Source organism: Salminus brasiliensis, chromosome 16, assembly GCF_030463535.1.
Source record: "Salminus brasiliensis chromosome 16, fSalBra1.hap2, whole genome shotgun sequence".
NCBI lineage: Eukaryota > Metazoa > Chordata > Actinopteri > Characiformes > Bryconidae > Salminus > Salminus brasiliensis.
Genome location: NC_132893.1, coordinates 20,195,002 through 20,220,458, shown reverse-complemented (window position 1 = coordinate 20,220,458; position 25,457 = coordinate 20,195,002). Strand labels below are relative to the sequence as shown.

The following is a 25,457-nucleotide window of genomic DNA, read 5'->3' as shown; positions in this document are numbered from 1 at the left end:
GCTTTTTAAGCGGTCAACCATTTGGCGCAAGGTGGTCAGCATAGGTGTCTAAGCTCAGTCTTTTATTATCACAAGCTTATAGTTTTAGCTCAAGCTTTTAGCTTTTTTGGCTTTAGACTCTGAAAAGATAAAGTCTGACACTCTCTCACATCTCTCACCTGGTGATGCAGCAGCGTAACATTAAACGTTAGCATACTGTATCTCTATTGAGATCTGCTCTTGCTTTCTACTCAAAATATGTCACATGTGGGAGAGGAGAAATGTGCATCTTGCTTGTGTGGCGCTTTTCCCCTGGCTCACAGTGTGTCAGAGGAAAACAGGAGTGTGATATCTCTGATCTCTCACAGCCTTTAATGCCGTCAAACCCCTCATCTACATGCACACATGCAGGTGTTTGTGGAGTTGGGTCTCAGCAAAGCAGGAGAGGAGCTTTTTCTGGCCAATTTTCCCAAAGCAGGTTACAAAAGCTTTGGAAGAGAAACGAGGAGATTTTTATAATCCGGCCGAGGGAATATGTAAAAGTCTTTTGGCTAGGCAACCACAGGTACCTTCTCTGGAATATGTTTTCTGCACTGATTTGACTCTCTTTCACTATATGTCCAAATATTTGTGGATGCAGTGAATGCATTCAGCACCCATTGCTGGCACATACACACACACAGCTTGTCTAGTTCCTGTAGAGGAGTATGTTTAACCAGTGCAGATATGGCAGAAATTGTGTTGACTGTTTGTTTATCTGTCTCAAAATAAGAGCCAGTGGCATCAACCAGCATTAAGTTATCCTGAGCTTTTCAGCTTAAATTATAACATATATTATATACAGCTACGGTTAGTGTAGCAGGTCCCTGCTTAGCTAGCTAACGTAAGATAATCTCTAATAATACTCTGAATGACCCTCCTGCCTAATAGGACACAACCTACCTAACCTAACTAACATTAGCTCTAACCTCTAGTTCTTTAAGGAGTTAAAGCAGACTCTCTGAAGTCACAAAGTGTACTTTAGGGAACCAAAACTGTTTTGTTAATATACTAGTTATACTAGATTTTTTTGCGTTTTAGGGTCAAAGTGCAATATAACAGTTAAGATAACGTAAATAAAATGTATTTTATAGTATTGCACTATATGTAGCTAATAAATATATCTAAAAGACTTATCTAAAAGGAAAGCAAGAAGGTAGGGTACAGGTAGCTTGTTGGCAGGCTAAACCAAATGTCCTACCAAGCCAATTTTAACCCATGAGTCACATAACTACATATTGGGTAGCATTGATATGTGACTGGCAGTTAATTTGTCATGGATTTGGTCTATTCCAATCACTTCTTATTTTTATCGATGGTTCTGAGGTCCCGCTCTTAAAGTCCTAACCAGAAAGAGAGCTTGGTTGGCAAGCGAACTAGACAAAATTGTAAAAAAAATTTAATCCTGAGTGAACAGCTTTTTGCATTTTATTATTTTAAACCTCTAATTCTGAACCAGAACTGAAAAAAGGAGCCAAGAGTGAGTACTTGCAGATGTTAAATATGATTAAATGTGACGTTGCTTCAGAGACCCGTTTTGCACTTGTGTTTTAATGTTGAGGTACTGTGATCAGGTCAGAAATAAATGCATCAGGATTATTAAAGTTTGATGGAAAAAATAAGAAAAACGATATAGAGAGGGAGAGATCCTATAACCATGCTTGCTCTCAAGAGTCTAAAGGTTGTTTATTTATGCACAGTGTAAATTTTTAAAGGGTGTCTATTTCAGAAAATGGTGTCATAGGTGTCATGCTGAGCCTCTGGGCCCTACATGCGGTCTGGCTGGTCTTAGTGATTCTGCATGCCTTTTTGGAAGTGTGTGTGAGTGTCTGTCTGAGTGTGTGTGTGTGTGTGTGTGACAGGAAACAAATGTGTCTGAGCTTCTGCCCCCATTTGTCCCAACATGTTGGGATGAGGAAGTGGGAGAGCAGGTGTAAACCACAGCCTAAGTGAAGAGCTCCGGCTGGATCAGATTAAATACTCTCGGAAATACAAGAGCCCGACACCCCAAAAACAGTTTAAGCCATGCTTTGGGCCATATTTCACCATATTTCACCATATGTCACCATGTGTCTCCGGGGGTTCTTCTCTGAAAATTCTTTCAGGTTTTTAATATATAATGACAAGTCTTAATCTTCAATGGCAAGAGTCAAATATTCCAATTGAGTAAGCCTTATTCTCATCCAGAGACTAAATTCCAAGAACCTACAATACAGGCTGCACATTTGAAAGCAGCATTAATTTTGTAAAGAGAAGCATCACAATCTGCAGCTGCAAAAATCTGCAAAAAATCAGGTTTCGGGATGAATTTGACAGAACATCAGATGTGTGTCGACCTCTGACCTTCTAATGAGTGATATGATTAATGTGGTAGATGTTTTGGAGTTTATTTTAAGGAGCATGCATATTTAATCTGGGAATTCTGTTTAGAGTTAGTTCAGAGTGCAACCCAAATCAGATTGGCTTCCAATTTACGTTTTCTTTTTTTCTTTTGTTCAGATTTTTTTTTTATGGCCAGATTGTACTCTCTTTGGCTCACATCTCTATATTGGTTGCCATAGCAACCTGTGCACATGACTGTGCTGACTAGGGAGTCCCATTTATGAGCTTAGGTGTTGATGTATTGTTTACTTAAGAACTTGCTAACGGAAAGATAATGCTGTTTTTCACAACAGTGCTGCACTTTTGAACAGCTACAGTAGAACAGAATACAAAACAAAGAATATTAGTGTTATATATGTTAGTGACCTGGTCAGCAGATAATGTTTGCAAAAAATGAATAGACCCTTCTAGTAATATCCAGGGACAGAAGATTAAGTCTTTGCTAAAGCAGTCGTGGTAAAACTGCAATTTAATTATGCAATTATTTAATTAGCTAGAAGTGTTAGAAGGCCTCCATGTTTACCCCCTTAAACAGCCCATGACCCACCAGCGGGCTGAACGTGTTTTTACAAATTCTATTACCAAAGAATAGCTCTTCCACTTTGTACAGAAATCTGTGTAGTTACTGTATAATACATCTTAGTGTGTAATACGCCTAGTAGTGTTAAGGGATTAGGTTGGAACATGTGAATGTGCACCCCTGACCTTCTTGTTGCACTTTCTGATGTTAAGAACAAGCTGAATGTGCAGCTTATGTTTAATGCTGTGTTCTAGCCAACCAACAACCTCAGCATCAGTCTGCATGACAGGCAGATTTATTTCAAAAAAGTTGTTATTCATATAATCTCAAGTAATTCTTGTAACCTTTTGTAGTCAGATCATGGTTTTGTAGGTTATAAATAGCCTATTGAGTCCTTTACTGTGCAAGTCCTGCGATATGTGGCACCAAGACGTTAGCAGCAGATCCTTTAAGCCCTGTAAGTTATGAGGTCAGGCCTCCATGGATTGTTTCAATAAGCCTTGGGCACTCATGACCGTGTTACCAGATCACTCGCTCTTCTTCTTTGGACCAATTGTGGTAGGTACTGACTACTGCATACCAGGAACACCCCACAAGACCTGCCTGAGGGTTTGGAGATGCTCAGACCCAGATGTCCAGCCAAGACAAGACAAGACAACCATTAGTGTTGGACAGATGGAATTTGACCTCCACCTTTAACCCACAGTGAACACAGCATATACACTGGTAATCAAACACACACACTGTGGGCTATGGTGCCCAGGAAGCAGGGAGGGTGAAGGGCCTTGCTCAAGGGCTCAACAGTGGCAGTTTGCTGAGCCCGGGTATTGAACTCACAACTCCGTCATCAATAGCTCAGGGCTCTAACCGCTGAGCCACCACTGCCCCAAGAATCAAAGTGGCTTAGATCTTTATGCCTAATTGTCAACTGCTTCCAACACATCAACTTCAAGACCTGGCTAGTCACTTGATGCTCAATGTATATATCCCGCACTGTGTATATATTGTCAGCTGCCACTGGAATAAGATAGTCAGTGTTATGTTTTCACCTGTCAGAGGTTTCAATGTCATGGCTGATCGGTGTAGAGCCATGAAAACTTATACATACTTATAAAACATAATACATACTTTTTTTCTGCATAACAGGATCTTTGGTGGAAAACCGTTTACCAGTTCCACTATCATTACAAGTCAAGCTTTTTGCTAAGACTACAGTTAGGGTTAGGGTTAGGGAGCATTAGAACTTTCACACAGGTAGATGGCTTCATGAGCTGAACCCAGTGTGCTAAATTAGATTAATTAGATTTAATAAATTAGAATTAAATTTATGACTGGAAATTAATGGATCATTTAGAAAAAACATTTCTACATTGTGTCTCAGAAGTCTTGTGAAATGTTTATATTTTCCAAATTTAATACAATCCTTTTATGTGCATATCATATCATCAGTATAACAAAACTTTGAACTTTGAACTGTAACATGAATTTCAGAATTCCTTGCTCTTTGGTGTGTTCTCCTTTTGCTTTAATGTCAGTGTGCACTGAAGCTGTCACGGACTCCACAGGCTTGGGAAAGTCTCTGATGGGTAGATCAAATCCGCCTGAGAATCGTCTGAACATGAGCTTCCACAAAAGGAATAAGACTTAAAAACATCTCACCCTCTTTTTTACAGAGGCCTTAACATGACCAAGGTCAGACATTTGCATCATTTTTGTCCTCATCATTACCTTTGCTTTCAACCTTCCACAACTTACAGGTTTAACTTCAGAAGCCCAAATGAACTTCATAAACTTGAATGAACTACAATAGACTTAAATTACTTCCCAATGTTTTTAATAAGCAAATAATGCCAAATAAAAAGCAGTTTCAGCTGGCTGGGTTTTTGTTACGTTAGAGAATGCAAGACTAGAATAAAAGAAAAAAATCCCAGATCGTAAAATATCAGTCTCAGATCTTTGGACCTTCACTTTAGATCTTAACAGATATGCTATTATATAATTTTTAAAAATCACTATAGTGCCTGCTAGCTCTGTTTGCTGTTGCATACAGTGTCATTATAACAGGGGAGTTATAAATAGTTTTTAAAAAATAAAAAAACTATTTAATAGTTTTAAATAGTTAGTCTCAGTTGAACTCATTATTTCCTGTTTAGCGCTCGCTGTAATGATAGTGGTAGTAATTACCCAAAATGAGTGTGTGAGCGTGATTTGTCAAGTTCAGCTCTCTCTCCAACTACAACAATAGTTAATGGGGGGAAAAAAGGCCAGAGAACAACTCCCAATTCAGAGCCACGAAAAACAGCCATGCCTGAGCAGCACAATTTTACAACTCAGTGAATTTCCATTATTCACTAATGAGCGGTTTACTTCTGCTGCAGTGCTTTAAGCCATCTGTCTGTGGTGAATCAGGGAGGAAGCGATGTATTGTATTGGCTGCAGATTCGCCATTGACAGGAGCTATTCGAAATCTAATCAGAGGATATTATTGCCCAGAATGCAGTCTAATGGCTTATGCCTCATTGGTCTGAATACGTTTGATATAAATCATTCAGAAACACACTTGTCTAATAAACGTGTGCTCAGCACGTCTGGGAGCTGAAGCCAGGGGGCCTTTATTGCCTTTTGGAATCTGAATGCGCTACTGTAAGATTTCAAAAAGCCAGATATGAAATGAAAAATCCCAGAGCAGCTGTAAAACGTTTGCTGCTTCTTTTTTCCCCCCTTTAATCTGTGGGACTTGGCTAAACGCGCTGGAGTGGCTTGGCTCCTGTGCAGGGTCTTTTTATAACAGCATCAGTAGCAGTGGGAAGTTATGAAGGAGGCCGACCCGGCGGGGTCAGTGTGTGGGCTTTTTCTCTGTGCTGCAGTGATTCAAACTCCGCTAACACTGCCCTCGCCGCTTTCTCTCCCATCGCGTTTGGCTCCAAGGACTAGTTATGAAAGCCTCTCCTTCCCTACAGAGGGAACACAAACGATACAAAGGCCTCCCACACGTCGAGTTGTGTAACGGCAGCACTGCAAGGTTAGGAAGTGTTCGAACAGACTGAACGCTAAATAGTGTGTATATGTGCATTGGGGAAGGGGTGTGCTTGTATTCAGACCTTTTCAGGATAACCAGAAAAACTGAGAAAAACAAGGGTGCACTGTAGGAGTTTCCATAATTACCACAATAAACGACAGTGGTGTAATTACAGTCAGTGTGGTCCTTTCAATGGGTTTTACAGGTGTATAATGCACCCTGTGTTGTACATACTCTACCAGAGACGTCACTGTATGACTGCATTACTGTAGCATTGTAACAGTAATCTTAAACTCATCTTCAAAATGAGTTAGGCTCGAGGTGTATTACTTATTCCAGTAATAGCTGATGCTTGCTAGAAGTTGATACACAAGCCATCATACAGTTAAAGCAGGTTTAATAAATTGGTTCATGCTGCGAGGCACTAAAACAGTGTGGTTCATAAAAGAAAAAGTGCCAATGTATTGTTCCATGGTCTTTATCATGTTCATGCTCAGTGCTGAGAGCTCGATTAGCACTGATTACACAGCTCGATTGAGCTGAGTAAGGGCTGCTGTAATAGTGTCTTAGTGCAGTAAAATCTGTCTGGCTGCAGAGAATAGTGGCATTTCAACAACAGGGAATTGTTAAATGAGGACCAAAATATATAATATAAAGGCTATGTGGCATAAAAGGACATGTTTCATGTACCATGTCATGTGACCCTGCCTGATAAAAAACTTAAGCCTGCCCTCAGAGACTTAAGATGTAGACCTCATATTTACTAGTCTTTAGTTGTGAAGGGACACAGACATCAATAATATGGCTTGTAAATAACGTTGCAGTAGCGATAATGGACGAAGCTGGAAGTTGGCGTGATAACAATGCTGACACCAGAGTAGCGATGTTGAGTCGACATGCTATCACTACAAATTTTGACACATATTAATGCCACAGTATGTCTTTGCGCTCCACTTCCCTCTACAATAATATTTTAAGCAAGGAGACCCAACCTTTTACCTAAGATGGCACCTCCTCTCAGCAGCACGTAGACTTGTTAGCTTTGTGGCAAAACGTAGTCCTCAGATCGTCAGTACGAGAAAACGTCTCTTCTAGGCAGACAAGATGCAGTTCCTGTACATGTGCATTTCAACAAGGTTTGTAAGCCAATCGGTAGTCGAAATTGCCTTTTTAATGATGGCCAGCTAGGCGGTATTTTTTGGGTTGGGACAACCCAGAAAAATGAGACAAGCCTATTGCACAGTTACACTGTAACAAAACACTGTAATTATTCACTGTGATTATAGTCTTACTTGATTGTTGCTGTCCTCTTGTTGTGTCCTCTCAGCGTATGATTGAGACAGACTGAGAAGAGACTGTAGCTGGTTAGCTTTTAGCCTTGCCCCCACTTACTTTCCTGGGTTTGTATTTCAGAAGTCTTTTTTAATCAAATTTTATTGAATTTAATTTTAAGCAACAACAGAACAGGCTGATGAAATGACTATAGGCAGGTCCATCGTAGAAATATAGTCCCATAACTAGCAGAGTCAGGTATTGGTGTACTGCTCTCCAGTATCAGCACCACCATATTTTTCCAAAGTGGCCGTCACCGTACACTTTGACTGGGACTTTTGCAAGGGCTGGGTTTCTGTACATTTTTGGGGTGTAAATACCCAAATTCAAGACTGTTACACAGCAATGTTGGGCTTTTGAAATTGGTGTTTTTTTGTCAGCTCTGTTTTGGTTAGGCCAGATTTTCTTTTGAATAAGCACACAACTGCACCAAATAAAATACCACTATAGAAATGCTACACCTGGAGCAGACATAGGACAGATTTAACTATTTCTGATTGACACACTACTGTTCATATCATGCATTTAACATTCTCTCCACAGCGATGGCTGGGCTGACCGCTATGATGTAACAGACGGCTATCAGAAAGAAGCAGCAGGTGGCATCACAATCAAACTGCAGTCTGCTTACGTTACCTGGTTCGACGACTACTACCTGAACCTGCAGCCAGACACAAATCAGCGCAACCCCTGGTTTGTGGAGTTCTGGCAACATCGCTTCCAGTGTCGGCTAAGAGGCCACCCACAGGAGAACCCCAAATACAACCGCACCTGCACCAGTGAGTACAGCCTATTACTGCCTACACCTCACATGCATTCAACTATTTAATAATATGCTAAATCAATTACAATGGCATTATTTACAGTAATATAGTATAGGAATTAACCAACTGCTGAATTGTGTTTTACACCATAAAGAACATAATTTCATCCTTTGTTTGTAGCACAATGTAACTGCCAAACTGCCTCGTAAAAGCCTAATTAACACAATCAAGTCATTTCTGAAGAAACAAACCAATTGAAACAATAGTTTACTTTCTTCTTTCCTTGATTTTGCCTGTAACTCACATTCTCAGTACGGCTTGACAAAGCTGACTAGCTCTTGGATCCACATATCGACTAGGTCAGGAAACGTCTAGTTCATTACCGGTAACCTAAACCCAACATTCACTAAAACTGTAACCTTAACCTTAAACCAAGATCTAAACATTACTGTAAACTTAAATCCAACACTTACTCAAAATCTAAACTTAACCTTAAACCAAAACCTAAAGATTACCGGTACCCTAAACTCAACACTCACTCAAACCCTAACCTTAACCATAAACCAAAATCTAAACATTACTGTAAGCCTAAACTAACATTTATTAAAAATCGAACCTTAACCTTAAGCAGAAATCACAACCTGGCTTTAACCATAAACCCAACACTCACCTAAAATCTAACTTTAACCCCAAGCTAAAACCACAAACTTACTCTAACTCTTAAACCAGGTCTAAACACTTATGTTGTCAATAATCAATTTCTCCAGATAGTTTGATAACAACTTAAATATGGCGAATATAAAAACCTTGTGTTTCCATTTTCATTGTTTTCACTTTTTGACACACTTTTTGACACAAATTGGTGAATGGGCCAATAGAAATGCTCCAAAATGTGTTGGAATAAAAGCGATATACATTGACTAAGTGCTTATCACAACAATTGTCCATCCAGCGGTGCATCTATCCAGTCTTAACCTGTACAATCCCATTTCCCAGACATGGACTAAACTGGTCTGGAACTACATTGGAGTGCCAGTGCTGAATCTGCCATATGCTTTATATTCTAGGCTTAGACTTAATCTATATTTAGGAAACTGGCACTAAATGAAAATCTTAAATAAAAGCTTCTGCTTTCCCCTCAGAAAAAGAGTCTCTCCGGCTACACTATGCTCAGGACACTAAGATGGGCTTTGTCATCAATGCCATCTACAGTATGGCCTATGGTCTCCATGCCATGCAGAAAACACTGTGTCCTGGCTACAAGGGTCTTTGTGAGGCCATGAGACCCATCGATGGCCGCAAGCTCCTGGAATTCCTCATGAGGACCAATTTCACTGGTGTGTCGGGAGAGGTGGTGCTGTTTGATGAGAATGGGGACTCCCCCGGGAGGTAGGGCTCGAAGGAGTTCATTCATGCTTACACAGAGAGCTGTAGCTGTAGTTTAAGAATTCTTATTTAGGACTAAGTCAAGAACAGGGTGACGTCTTTCTTCATATTCAGCTATGGCTGAACGGTCTAATTGCTATGAGGACTTATTAGTACAGTATGTATGTGTGCACCTGACTGTGAGTGTGTAGATGTGTCTGCATGAATGTCCATGTTTGACGATTTTCACTTTTTTAATATCATTTCAATCTGGCAGTTGTTCTTTACATTCTATAAAGAGTTTATGATGAAAGGAGTAATATAAATGCTCCAAACTGACCTGGAATCAGTTCTTTTTTACATGTATTCTTCTTCTGTAAAGATGCCAATTTGGCTATACAGTTATTTTTTTATGTGACAGCAACAATACATATCACTGTCATAAGAATAGCATTGGATGGACATTTCATGGTGAATGGATAAACAGAAATGGTCCAGAATTACTTGAAATTGACCATAAAAGTTCTCCCACCTAATTTAAAATTTCTGTTTTGCAGAACATTTCCACAACCTGTTTAATCCTTTTGCGTGTGTGGTCTTGTGTGTGTCTTACTAGATATGAAATCATGAACTTTAAGCAGATGAGTGAGGAAGACTATAGCTACATCCATGTGGGCAGCTGGGATAACAGTGGGCTAAAGATGGACGATGAGGAGATTTGGGCCAACAACAGCTCCATCATCCGCTCTGTCTGCAGTGACCCCTGTGAGAAAGCCCAGATCAAGGTGAGATTAGAAGCATCTTACCAAACCTTTGTTAAATAATGTTTATTATTAACTTCTATAATACACTTCTCTGAGAAGACCAAAGCCACAGAAAAGGCTAATCGCTCTGGGTTATATCAGATAAAACCTTGTGATTATGAGCAACCATAAAGTCTTTTCCTCCACAGATATGCTAGGTTAGCAGGTAAGCAGCCTAGACATGGCCGTTCTCAAGGCTTCACAAGGACAGGAATGACTTTCCTTTAAAAAAAAGTCTAAAGTGCAAAGTCCATCCAGTCTCACACAACATTAACACTTTAGCTTAAATGACTTGTTTATTTATAGTGGGTAATTGTTGGATTCTTCCTTCTTTATCCAAGGTGATCCGGAAAGGTGAGGTGAGCTGCTGCTGGACCTGTACTCCTTGCAAGGAGAACGAGTATGTGTTTGATGAGTACACTTGCAGAGCCTGTGAGTTAGGATCCTGGCCAACAGATGACCTCACAGGTGAGTCAGCATCTTGCTCCAGACAGCATGAGCTACAGGAAGATGCTCCTGTTCCAGTTTAGAACAGCCAGAGCCAGAGGTGGGAAGAATAGTCTATACACTCCCAAAAACAAGTTTCTAAAAAGGGCAGACCTTTTTGCTGGTGAAGAATCTATATAGAGCTTCTGTAAACAACCATCTACAACAGGTTTTCTTGTATTTAAAGAGCCAGTCAATGGGTTTACCTAAAGACCTTTTGTGGAATCCCCTACCTGTGAAATAACTGTTTGTTGTGAACTGAAATAATGAAAAGTCAAAGTAGAAAACAAAAGAACAGGAGCAAAAAATAATACATAGGCCAGTTTCCCAGACCCAGATTAAGCCTTAACCTAGAGTTTTTACAATTAAGTTAAGTTAAGTCTTGTCTTGGAAACCAGGCCTTGCATTGGAACCTGTGCATTACAAAACATTACCCTATATGGAAGGCCAATGGCAATCCCCATTCATGTGAACTACCCCTATTACTAGCAATGCCCCACAACAGTAGGAGGGTGAAGACTAGCACATGTCTCCTCCGACACATGTGAAGCTGATGTAGCATTGCTAGGTAGCAAGCGCACTTGGAGGAAGGTGCAACACCCCAGCTCCGATACAACGGCTAACAGATGCCTGTGCAGACCAACACCACACTAGTGATGTGTGGAAGAATTAACCTATCCTTAAGTAAAAACCTATCCCTAAAAGTGCTCTCACTGATTCCAGCTGCTGGTGGCAAACAGCATGACCCCTGATTCAAATTAGCAATCCTTGGATCATAATGGCAGCGCCTTAGTCCACTGGACCACTCAGACCTCCGAATAGAATTAAATTTAGCCCAAAAAATAGTAGCTTTATCTGAATGGCTAAAGTGGAACTGACCTCATAAATATAATTATATTCTAATTCTATATACTATTACTCACAAATATAATATAGTATTTAAAATATTCAATGTTCATGTAGTACAGTGTTTAAGACTGAACCGTTTACAATATCTTAAATCAATTTGTAAACCTTGAAATGAACATGTTAATTTACATAGTGAGGTAATCAGTTCCCAAATCAAAGACTCCCTTAAAAAACCCATGACCTGCCAGCAGGTCGAAAATGTTATTACCAACTTCTATTACCAAAGAATAGCCTCACCAGTTTCTGTTTCAGTTACTGAATGATATACCATAGTGTGTAATAAGCCTTGGAGTGGGTTAACGAGGGACTCATTGTGTTGAAAGAAATTGAATAGAATGGAAAAATAAATGACTTAAAATCACACCATTTAATAAATGCATCAATTGGTAAAAAAAAAAAAACATTTTTATGTCACCACAACTCTTGGCAAAGTGAGTAAACTGAAACAAAAAAAATGTTGATGTCAAATATAGAAACCTAGGTGGGATGAACGCAAGGTTGGGGGTATATGCACAATTTCTGTCGAGGATGAAAACATGATATGAAAACATGATATCATTAACACAAATTTAATCCCAATATACTTTCCTGAGCACATAATGAGCATCATCAGGACTAAATAAAAACAATGGATAACAAGTCATTGTTTCATTCAAGAGAGGTTTAGATATGGCTGCAAAGTGGTGCAGCTGTCTAAGGCTCTGCTCTGTTGTCAGGAGATTTTGAGCTTGAATGCTGACAATGGCCACAATCCAAGAGCGCATTATTGGTCTCGGTGCATAATTTGTAAACACAATTGTACTTTGTTTTGCTGTTTGGCCGCCACACTGTATCTGTTGCAGCTTATCAAAACAAAAACAATCGTATTATGTATTGTGCATTATGAAACTGTCTTATTGTATTATATTATACTTTACAATAGTACCCACTCTTACTCACATAAAGAATTCAGGGAGATGTAATGACCATGCCACTGTAAGCAAATGCATTGGACTTCTTTTAAAGATAAATTCAGCAAATGTCCACATTCAACACATTCAAGTGGAAATTGACATTTTCTGTATCACATATAACTCCACACTTTCCCACAAGTGAAGCTAAATGTCTGGTGTGTAGGCAAAATAATGGCAGGTATTCTTTGTCACAGTTCTTTCCCACAAATCTCATGTTCGACAAGTCCTCTGGACAGTAGTGAGGGCTAAAATGGCAGCGTAGAATAATGGCAGCAGGGGTGTAGTGCCTCCCTTCTCCCTAGTGCAACCCCCTCCCCACTGTAAGCAAGAGGTTCATATAATTGAGCAGTAAACAATGCTAAATGTATCCAACACCAAGGGCTGACTACCAGTGCCAGTGACACTTGTGGTGGTATTTATGGCCACAGGAGTTGGGCTCACATTTGGGCTTACCTTTCTTGGGAAAGAAGTTTGTTAGCAGTTGCTTCCCCTCATTTCTTTTTTTGTCTCTTTCCTGACTCTCTTTTCTTTTCTGAAAACTGAATTTTGTGTTTTTGGGCATCATCTTCCATAGCATGGATACATGCTACATAATGCCGCTTTAGCAAAATGAACGCTAAGTTAAATGTACCTAGTTAAAAAGCCTGGTGAAGATGGCACTATATGTAGATTTGGACACACAATTAAACCACTTTATTTAGCCAAAACATTAAATTTACATTAGTTAGCAACATTTATTGTGATCTTTAAATTATATTAATAGTCAAAGGAAAATAAAATTCCTCAATGGCTTACTTGGGGCCCTGGTAACTTAGTCCCACTTTTCACCCCACTACGACACCCCTGAATGGAAGTAACAAGTGAGAAACCATGTTTTCAGTAGTTTACCCTTAATGCAACTCAAACTAAGCAGGTCTCAATATGCTTTAATGTAGAAGTAAAATCAGACCTTGACTGCTCACGCTTAAGACATATTTTAAAGAGAATTGTTAAGGTGATTCCACCAAAGAATACAATCTGGAAATCAAACGCCATTCAGTGCAAAGTGTAAGCAAGTTCAGCAGATTTAGGCAGAATTAGGCAGATACTGAATGGATTTACCATTTTACATAAGAGACTGGTTTATGATTGTAGAAACTACAAATACTGTCAGTAGATAAAAAATACTGGGCCACATGCTCCAAGAAAATTGTGCCATGCCCCAATATAATCATGAGAAATACACAATTTAGATTAGTTTCCCTTCTAGCTTTGATTCTTAGGCTAAACTACATGACACAAATATTATGACAGCACAAGTTAATGCCATTTCCCATTTCCCTTTACAATTCAATATCCTCTCAGGCTGTTCTCAGTACAGAGCTAAAAATAGGTAGACATGGACATGCACAAGTATTCAACAGCATTGATAAAAACATTTATAATGTCTGTATTGAACAGCAAGTCAGACACGGAGTAATGTTAATGCTTTTGTTAAGACCTAACAAAAAAACATTAGATTGCAAAAGTTAGTTGTTAAATGTGTAGCAGTATCAGTGCTTTGGCACAAAAGAGACCATTTAAGTGTGCATGACTGGACAACTTTTCTGGGTTCTGAGTATTCTGTCAAAAAAAAAAAAAGAACCAGCAATGTAAAATGCTCCTGTTTAAACTTTAAACCCCAATTGGCCAATACATTAAAACACTGTTAAGTACAATGAGTAACACTGATTGTTTTGTTACAATGGTAATGTATCCCTGTCTACAGTCATATCAAAATAGTACGACCACCACTGATTAGGAATGAACTCGGCCCGGGACGTCACAGATGACAGATGATTTATATATGTGCAGCAAACCCTGTCATGCCACGTGACAGGGTTTGCTGCACATATATAAATAAGCAAGCACACCAGTCAGTTGTAGCAGACTGATGTACAAAAGTCCATGTAAATAGGGTACTGGGCGAAGGGTGGTAGTATCTCGGTACCTGCTGACTTTGTGGGATGTTTTAGAGCTGCTGTAGTAAAAAAACTTCTCGCACATTGAGTGCCTCCCAACGGCATTATAGTGGTCCTTCAAAGGCCACTGATGCCAGAGGGATACGATGACTCTGGCAAGTGGTACAGAGCAATCGACGTACCACAGTAGATCAGTTAACCCCGTAATAAAGAACACCTTACGTCACCTATTACAGTTTCACTAGTGTCATGTCTTGAAGTTGATTGGGTTGGAAGGAGGAAAAATTGGCAAGTGTAAGGTTCGGTGGCACTTTGACAAGAGCCTAATTGTGACTGTTTTAGAACACCTGCAAAATAGGAGATTTTGTGGTGGGTTCCAGTATGTATAGCTGCTAGCATCTTGGTGCCAGATACCACAGGACACCTTCATAGGTCGTATGGAGTTCATGCCTGAGCTGTTTTAGAGGCTCAAGGGGGACCTTCACAATATTTTGCAGGTTGCTTGTTTTGTTATGGCTGATCTAGTATAGTATAGTAAGATTATCTTCTGGCATAACATTGTCAAAAACAGGAGTAGGACAAGTTGTAGGAGTGTGTTGTCTCGCATATTTGACTAAATAGATTCTGGGCCACTAGGATAAACACTCTTACACTGGGATGTTTGATACAGATGGGCTGTGATACAAGTCTCCAGAATCTGGGTCAGAGAAATTCACAGCAGACCCACTTCTCCTTCAAAGCTGCATTTTTGAGACCACACCAGCTAAATGCCAGGAACAGAGATCTGAACTTGGCAGTGGCCCTTGTCAGAAGGTTCCAGCACGGCTGTCATAGCTAAGCTCTAAAGCAGCAGTCCCTCAGCATGCAACAGCTCATGGGTAACTGGAGTAATTCTCCTGCCCGTGGAGTGATTTAACTGCGCTGTCCCATAAGTAGTATCTATCACACCTGCTGTGTGCCCTACAGTGACATCTAAATCCAATGCAGTTTCGTACTGGAATCAAGCAGAATATGTTCTGATTGACTCTGGCTCCGCTCATGTATGGAAAATCTTTAACCGATGTTCCAGTGCCCATCTGCTTCTATTCTGAATTATGGTGTGGGTGATCATATGAGCACATATAAAAATGTCTGTATTCCATTTGATACCTTCTATAAACTACCGTTAACAATGCCCCAATCATCAGGCAGAATTCGGCGCTGCCCAACGAAAAACATGTATCTCCAACTTTCTCCGACTTTACAGAAGACGAAATGGAAATTAAAAATGGAAAATAATGGAAAATAAGAGTTTACTGCTGAAGTAATTTAGAGCATTTCTATTGGTCTATTCATCCAGAATTATTCACACAGTATACGGAGCAGCTACAGGATTCAAACGATGGAGATAACTAAAAACGGACAAAAATGGAGATACATATTATTCATTGGACAGCAGTGATATTCCTATTTGTTTTATGTAATAGCTTTGTGTAGGGTTATTTTTAGAAGGATCTTCAGACTGAATTATTTTATTTACATCCCCCTTTGAAAAATCAATTTGATAAGCTTAATGATATTCATTTGAATATTTTTTAAAATTTGGTACCTAAATGAAAGGTTCAAGGCTTGGGTGTATGGTATGGGAGTTTTTATTTGTGAGGAACATATCTGGAGAAAAATATTCTTCATGCTCATTATCAAAATGGTTTCTTAAAGAACCATCCAGGGAATCAGTAGTGGTTCCTCCATGGCCTCCTTATTTTAACAGTGTTGAGCTCTGGAAAAAACAGAAGCTTGTTCTTGATACGCAAAAGGATATCACACATCAGGCTTACCCTATGTGTTCTCTTCACAGCTGTGGAGGGAGGAGGAAATTGTTTTGGCTGGGCTCAGAAAGGCATGCCCCAGGCTTAAGCGGTGTTAACAGCTTACCACAAACAAATCCATATTCCATAACTATAACTGAGCGGTTTATGGCAGTTTTGGGAGTACTTTGGGAGTCTCAGCAGATTATGCCAGGTTTTTTATCCCTCAAGTAACTTGGGACTGGTACAGAGCCAAGAAGGTTCCTAGACCCAGGATTTTTAAAAAGAGATTAGAGAGAAGACAATGGCTCTGTTTAGCACAAGAGACATTTGGAACATGATGTTTGCAACTGATAATGGGGCTCAAGTACTATTACTACTACTACTACTACTAATAATAATAATAATAATAATAATACATGCATGACTTAAATAGGGGTAAACATGTCTGACAATGAAAGTGGGAACAACTAATCATGGTTTAAAACTAGTTTCATAAAAACTTGTCCTTTAGGGTCCACAATGTTCTGTTACTGAAATGAAAGCTGGATAAGTATTTCTCCACCACATGGTGCTTATGTTTTCTGTATCTGCTGTGTATCTCTTCCAGCAGCATAAGGGTATTCTCTGTAGGTGGCCCCAGTGGTTGTGCTGAGCTCTTCTTCTCTTGGCCTGCATAAAACAGACTAGGCACTCTTCCAACCCATCATAACCTCAGCTCCTCAGCCCCATCAAAGTGAAGCCACAATGGGAATCGGTGTCATACCTTTTTACTTGCTCTCTGCTGATGCAAATCACCCATGCTAAATATATCATTGCTGGTTTATGCCAGCCTCTGATGCATAATAAATGGGCCTTGGGTTTTTCTTCCCCGGTTAAAGAATCACAGGTTACAGAGTATTCAACTGCAGTATTCAATTTTGACATGAGCTGTGAAGTAAAACATGCTGCTGAGTCGTTACAGATATTTGGATTAATTGTCTTAGCCTTAAAAAGCAAGTAAATAACCATATAATTCAAAATAATGTGACTAAACTTTGCTGTTCCTCAGGGTGTGCACCCATCCCAGTGCAGTACCTACAGTGGGGAGACCCCGAGCCTATCGCCGCTGTGGTCTTTGCTTGCCTCGGCCTCCTGGCTACCATCTTCGTAATGCTAATCTTCGTCAGGTTCCACGATACGCCTGTAGTAAAGTCCTCCAGCAGAGAACTTTGCTTCATCATCTTGGCGGGTATCTGCTTGGGCTACCTCTGCACTTTCTGCCTCATTGCAAAGCCCCATGTGGTGTACTGCTACCTGCAGAGACTGGGCATTGGCCTCTCCCCTGCTATGAGCTACTCCGCTCTGGTCACCAAGACCAACCGCATCGCCCGGATCCTGGCTGGCAGCAAGAAGAAGATCTGCACCAAGAAGCCTCGTTTCATGAGTGCCTGTGCCCAACTGGTGATAGCTTTCATCCTCATCTTCCTCCAGCTGGCCATCATAGTGGCACTTTTCATTATGGAGCCACCTCAAGTGATCTATGACTACCCATCCATCCGCGAGGTCCATCTCATCTGCAACACCACAACGCTTGGTGTGGTTGCGCCATTGGGCTACAACGGGCTGCTCATCCTGAGCTGCACCTTCTACGCCTTCAAGACCCGAAATGTTCCTGCCAACTTCAACGAGGCCAAGTACATCGCCTTCACCATGTACACCACCTGCATCATCTGGCTGGCCTTCGTACCCATCTACTTTGGCTCCAACTACAAGATCATCACCATGTGCTTTTCAGTCAGCCTCAGCGCCACCACAGCCCTGTGCTGCATGTTCGCCCCGAAGGTCTACATAATGCTGGCCAAGCCGGAGCGCAATGTACGGAGCGCGTTCACCACCTCCACCGTTGTGAGGATGCATGTGGGCGATGGCAAGTCTGCTTCAGCAGCTAGCCGCTCCAGCAGCTTGGCGAACTTATGGAGACGACGGGGTTCGGGAACAGACAATGTCAGGTCAGTTAATATACTGAAATATGATGTTCTGAAATGTACAGAATATATTGCTTGAGTTACCTTTAAGGACATGCAGCTGTACTGCAGCACAGCAATACTAGGTTAAAATGTTTTACCAAGTGTGTAATGCAGACAGTCTGGTCTTCAGCAGTCTCAGGCTCAGACACTCCACTCACACATTTTCACCATGATTATATCATTTATAGAGGGCTGTCAGTCATACACATTTTAAGACACATATTAAGACCATGCCTAGACCTTTTTTTTATAGAGGTCTAAAGAGTGCTTCACTGAACACCCAAGTTTAGTATTCTAAAAAATCAATATATCAAAATTTGTACCCGTGAGCTTTAGGATTTACCCGAGGAACTCAGATTCATCTGCTCAGACAGTGAATATGTCATGTAGCAGGATGTGAAGTGACATCTTCCTGCAAGTGACAGTTAACAGTAGGTTATTCTAGTGTGTAGGTAGGTATTTTAAGGTCACTTATTCAGTGGGTAATTTCCTCAGACAACAAAAAAGAAAATGAATAGAAATGATCAATCTGGACGGAAATAACATCACAACACAACAGCTCCTGTGGAAAAGACAATTGCCTCAGGACACATTCTACCCTATTTCAACAGGGCTTTTGTCTTCAGTGAGTGAAATGAGTTCCTTAAAAGCGAACCACACAACAAAATTGGCCAGTTAATTGCATTCCACTTCTTGCCCCTCCCTGAAAAAGGTTTTAGATCATTGCATCGCTCCATCCAGTCTTGCATTTTAAGGCCATGTGGTTGGGTTTGAACAGTCAAAATATTTCTCTACAGGACAGAATTCATACCATTCCATCAATACAGGTAGATGAGTCAGTTGCACTGACCTTGCCTAAGGCTTTTTACTGTACGTTTTAGCACATTGTAACCTGGCCTTTTTGCTCTACGTCAAGCTGATGTGCACTCTTAAAACTAAAGGTGTAAATGGTTAGTTGAGTAATATAATAGAAGAGCCACTTTGGCTTCCATTTAAGAACCATGCTTGTAAAAGAGACATAGACATATATCTCCATTAGAAATATTCTTCTTCATGGAACCAACAATGGTAGCCTCTTTATTTTTAATTGTTTATTGCTCTGCTAGTGTGTGAATTGTACACGATCTACCCCAGAATATTTGTTTTAACAAATGTTTTTCTTCATAATTGAAAGTATTCTTTGGCCTCTCAAGTTGTCACGCCTAATATTCAAGCTATGCATCCAGTTAAATTGGCCTGCCTCAATGTCAGTGATCCTTCTTTGATCTTCATGTTGAGAAACAACAGCATCAGAATACAAATGCAGGCAAAAATATGTAACTTCTTAAGTACTTGAGAACGGCATGCTGCTGCTGATGTCAGAAATGCTAATTGTTCCTCTTGATACAGAGCATTTCGCTCCTCAGCTCAGTCACCCACTGAGCTGTCTCTTAAATAAATAAATACATAAATAATTAAATATCACTAAAAATCTGTTTATCTCTCAAGCTTGCCAGCCAAAGGTTTGCTTTTGAGGATGAAAAGTGAATTTAGACCAATTCCCCAACTGAGTATGTTCTAGAGCGCAGTGAGAAAAGTGTCAGATGGTCCTTTGGAGAGGGAACAAACTCAAAGAGCTGAACCAATTATCTTTTCAAAGTGTGATTCCTTCCTGGAACAAATCAGAGGGGTCATGCATGTGGGTTGATGCTTCCCAAAGGAGACGGGGGACACGGAAGTTATACTTTTTTGTAACAAAGAAGAGAAAGTGGATAATGATGGCTGTAGTGCTAATTATATAGTGCTCACTCGAGTTTGGTAGTGACAGAATTGTGTAGATAAGTCAAGGAATTGACAGTGATTGTGTATTTGTTCTAAGGTTGTTTTGATGGTTCATGAGGTTTTGTGAAATACTACAGATGGGTTGGCTTTATGTGAAAGGTCTACATTCTGTAGACTTTCTGCACAATGAACAAGCACTAAATGAAACTGTCTAAAAAAAAACCTTAATTTTCATCCAACTGGATTTTGTGGAAAAACTCTTTACATGTCAAGGTTGCATAACATTCATGTATGTTGTAAATACCATGCCGTTGGCCTCCATGACGTCTCCACGATCTGCTGATCAGAACATTCTGTTCATTTTAGATTAGTTTCTTTCCATCAGAGCCATTAGGCGAACTCTTGTTTCTCTGAATTGCTTGAGAACTTTCTATTTAGAGCAGCTGGAGCCTCTTCTGGACCTCTGTCTCTCTCTGTAAGAGCTGAAAGTGGCAGCATAGAGATCCAACATATCTCTTCAGTGTGCCAGTTTTCTGCATCCTCTGTACTATTGTATGCACTTTGGATGATGGTGCACTGTTTAGGTTTGTTGTAAGAGGCACGTGAGGGAACTATGGCACTAAATGTATGCATAAATGTCTTTGCGTTCCAAAAAAATACGATTCCTGCAGATTTTCTTAACATTTCTGGAATAAACAAAGAAAAAGAAGTTTTGTCAGTGTTCATTAAATATTATAGAAAACATGTACTGTCTATAATTTTAAATTCCATCCAGCTTAGATCTGCAAACACTTTGGCGTGTAAAAGTCTTGGATGGAAACATAGCTTATGAGTGGCAAACTGTGTAGTGTGAAAGTAAAAGCACGATTCGTGGGTCATACAGTATAAAATAGGCTTCAGGCTACTATGACTCACAGTTCGTTTTCTTGGATTTTGTTTTCTTCCTACAGCTCTAATGGCAAAACTGTTACCTGGGCACAAAACGAGAGAGGCTACCGGCCGAACCTGTGGAAGCGCATCTCTATTCACATCAAGAAAAAGGAGGAGAGCAACCAGACGGCCATCATCAAACCCTTCTCCAAGGGATGCGATGCACCTCCAGACACAGGGGTCAAGGCATCCTACGAGAGGCCTCAGAGTGCCCCACGTTACCCTGTGACCTACCACCCACGCACCCCGTCTCCTCTACCCACCGTGTGCCAGCGAGGGTCGGTGCAGCGCTGCTGTGAGGACGAGGAAGCTTCTAGAGATCGCAAGAGAGAAGAGTCTGTCAGAGAGCGCCAGCCTCCGGTGGTAGCCTTGCCCTCATACCTGACCGAGAAGTCACAGCGAAGTGGACCTCAACAAACCTCCATCATGGATCAGATCACCTGTGTGGTGAACCGCTTCACAGCCAACATCAGCGAGCTCAACAGCATGATGCTGCCGACCAGCTCGCCTCCGGGCACATCCATCAACACCTCCGGCCCCAGCTCACCCACCTTCAGGCTGCTCCCGCGGGAAATCCCGCAGATTTCCACCACAGTGACCACCTATGCGGAAGTGGTGGCTGCAGCCAATGCCACTCCACGCTCTGCGGTGGGCATCACTGGAGGCATAATCACTGGCGGGAGTAGCCGGGCATCCCCTGCTAGTCTCTCCGAGAGCACCTACGACTCTTCGTCACAGGTGAGGACCACTGAACTGGAGGAGCTGGCGGCCCTCACACCCCCATCCCCGTTCAGGGACTCCTCTGTGGGCTCGGCCAGCGACTCCCCGGCCTCGCCGGACTCCGAGGTGGCTCTGTGTCAGCCCTGCTCCCCAAAGTATGACCGACTGATGCTGCGCAACTACAGCCAGAGCTCCTCCTCACTGTAAAAACTTTACCCCAAGAGCCCTCCCCTTAAAGAAGTCGGAGGACGAGGGCATTCTGAACACAAGTCCGAAATTTCTTTTGACTCAGATTCAGTTTTACCTGGTTCCAAAGTCTGTTTGGATCTACATACATTGCTGCAGAACTCACAAGAACTTGGAATCAAGACAGTTCTGAGATGGATGGATGGATGGATGGACTCTTGTCTCTGGTCTCTTACAAACAAAAGCCCTCACAATAAGGAATGTATGGTACTTGGAATTTGGTGTGTTCTTTTTGATGAGCGTATCTAAGAGGGAATACAGTGCTTCACGAAGTTTACATAGATGACTGAAAAGGTTCCTCATGAGCTCTTGAATGAAGTACACCAGACATGACAAATGTTGGCAGCTTTTAGCTAACAGATGCATGTGTAGAATTGCTTAGGGAAAAACAAAGGAGAGAAGCAACTGGGGGGTGTTTCGTGGACCTCAGTAAACTGTGGATTCAGACTATATCCTGTGCTCGACCTTCAGCCAGTGATCACTTTCCAACGATGTCAAACAACGGAGATTTGCAAGACAACAGTCCACACGTTCTAACAGAGGCATTTGTTATTCATATGTATAGCTGTCCACTGGCTACAAAGTTGCACAATCATCTACATACAATCATCAACTGCAAACATGGAATGTAGATTTTTAGGTAGTATGGGACCAAAACTACTCTCTGCAGGAATGCTTTATAGCAGTGTGTTCTTATCCAAGTTTCTTTGCTTCATTGTTTTACAGGTGACAGTGTTTCATGACAAACGCCACCAAACCATTTACAAATTCTGACAATTCATCTAGTGAACCAATTTGTTTATAATGAAATGATCTGAAAGATGTCTACAATGCCTTTATTGCTGTACACAAATTACCTTGTGATTTGTGATTACTGAGGTATACAGTGCTGTGAAAAAATATATTTGTCCTTCCAGATTTCGTCTATTTTTTACATATTTGTCACAATTGTTTCAAATCATCCAACAAATATAATTTGTCTAATATAAGACAAATAAACACAAAATACAGTTTGCAAATGATCATTTTATTCAATGAAGGAAGTTCAACTGGCCTGTTTGAACAAAATAATTACCCTCTTAGTTTCTCAGTCAAGCAGTTAATCAAATTTAGTTGCTAATTGGGTCAATCAAATTAGACACGCCCATTACAGCCAATCTGTAAAGAAAAGTGGGCCAGAGTTCCTCCACGGCAATGTAAAATAGACTGATCTCCAGCTGTAGGAAGCATTTGATTGCGGTTGTTGCAGCTTAAGGTGGCACAGCAAGCTTTTAAGCTCGTGACATGTAATTATATCTTTTGCAAGTTTATTATTTACTAATAAGATTCCACATGGCAAAGGCCCAGAGTCCATATACATGACCATATATCCTGGGTTTCCTCATGTGTTATATGCTATTTCTACATTGACATGAAACTATTTTGTGTGACAAATATGCAAAAATAGAGGAAGTCAGAAGAATACTGTTTATGGTACTGTAATCATTCTGAACTTGATTTAGTTGCAGTCATATTTATTTAAGTGTTTCAGTGCATTTTTGAGACTGTATGTGCGGGGCGTATGTGATCACTGCTTGTTTACAGTCATTAAAGATCAATGTGTGCCAACTACATTAATGAGAGAAGTATAGTTTTATATAGGTTCAGTTATTAAGGATGTCCCAGTAGATTGGTTGTGTGATGTGCAGTATTTAAAGAAAGCAATAGTTATGAATGTAAGGCATAGTGAATTAACACAGACATGCAGTCATCTCATTTGCACATGCTTCGCATCTTATTCTCTTTAGGCATCATTTTTAAAACCATCTGGTGTGCAATGTGCTTTCCAAAAATGTTGTTTCAAATGTGGATCAGTCGGATTACCTCTTGTATCAACACAAAATATTGATTTATTAACATATACAGTATTTATATATATACATATATATATACATATATATCAATCAGATTTTATAGAAAGAAATTACAGATGTTACTCGTTTGTTTTTAAATATCATTTGGACCAAAAACAGATTCTCCTTTAAAAACAAAAAAACACATGCTTTTTTTATCAGATTTCAATCAGTGCTCATAGTTTCCTACAAATGGGTGCACTGTGCTCATCTACAACCTTTAGTCTAATTAACCATGTGCAATATCTCTATTGAATGGATGTACTGTAATGAGGAATTTATGTGAATGAGAATTTATGTTTGCATGCAGAACAGTGCCAATAGCTGACTCTGTAAGTGCTAACTCTAACTTCTTGCCACAACTTTTGTACATTTTCTAAAAGTCTTTTGCATCTTTTGCTCTTTGCCTTTTTTCAGAGAATGTAGATAACAGCTACTTAGTGTGATGTATTTTTCTACCTAATATTTGTGTTGGTTTAGTAATAGAATTGTAATATAATAATCTTTAGATTTGTTAAGCTTTGTGATGGTGGGATGAATGTAGCTTGTAAAAGCATTTCTAATAGTTTTAGAAGTTGTTTATTGTGATTTTTTTATTCTGTTGCAGTTGTAATGTGGATAAAATGAACTATTTATTGAGTATCATTAAAAAGGGACTTAACTACGGCAATGTTCTTGTTTATTTAGCAATATTCTAGCAAGATAATGGTTAATGGTTGGGTATGCAGTTGTCTAAAAGTGTACTCAGTTCATTTTATTGTCTTTATTTCTTTATTTTCCTTTTTTTAACTTATACCAACTATCACTTATGCACACATACAAGTATACACACTCTATGCAGTGTAAAGCTATGTAGCTTATTTATGTCAACTAAACTTAGCATGAGGACATAAATTCTACAAAACAGGCTAAAACACTGAAATTTTATAGTATGTTTTATAGAAATTTTAAAACAGCATCTGTTGATTTAAAAGATATCAGTTCATTTATTAAATATAAAATCACTCAATAAAATCAATATATTAGCAGTGCCAAAAGTAATATAACATAATATAACGTAATATAAAATAACCTCCACAAGGCCCAAGGGTTAATACTGCTATGTCTTGACTGAATTGTAATTCTAACCTCAACCTTAAGTTATATGCAAAAGTTTGGGAACCCTGGGAGGCTTATTTACTAAAATTACATAAATAATAAAATGTGGCATGTACAAAGGTTATGGTTTATTTTATCAAATACATTTAAATTCAATGTTAAACATATAATCTAGTTCTCACTGCATTCAATTCATATACACAAATCAAGCTACAAAAACAACCTTGATTTAATTATGTTTGTCATAATACATCAGCCCACAGCATCTTAGCCCCACCCGCTCACTCTAAAGTTATTAGGACAGTTTCAGTAAAGGCTGCTTTTAGAATTAGACACAAATCAGACAACCAAATCAAGACAGTGCTCATCATTCATAAAAGCAACAATAGCAAAAACATTCTAAGTAAGAAACAGAGGTGCAAATTCATTCAAAATTGTCTCATGAAACCAAGCCAACATCCAAGCCAAGTAGAGCTAAATAAATATATTTTAGATATATTATTTAGTATAGTATAGATATCAG

General features: G+C 39.9%; 1 protein-coding gene across 1 annotated transcript in view; it reads left to right on the top strand.

The window, feature by feature from the left end:
- Positions 1–24,506, top strand: part of grm5a (glutamate receptor, metabotropic 5a) — a 39,460-nt gene extending 14,954 nt beyond the window's left edge. Inside the window, exons 4-9 of the mRNA XM_072658312.1 lie at positions 7,815–8,050; positions 9,178–9,424; positions 10,017–10,185; positions 10,545–10,671; positions 17,330–18,269; positions 20,999–24,506. Coding sequence (XP_072514413.1) covers positions 7,815–8,050; positions 9,178–9,424; positions 10,017–10,185; positions 10,545–10,671; positions 17,330–18,269; positions 20,999–21,905 — 2,626 coding nt within the window. The 3' untranslated portion in view covers positions 21,906–24,506. The remainder of the gene's footprint in view (positions 1–7,814; positions 8,051–9,177; positions 9,425–10,016; positions 10,186–10,544; positions 10,672–17,329; positions 18,270–20,998) is intronic.
- Positions 24,507–25,457: the final 951 nt, after the last annotated feature.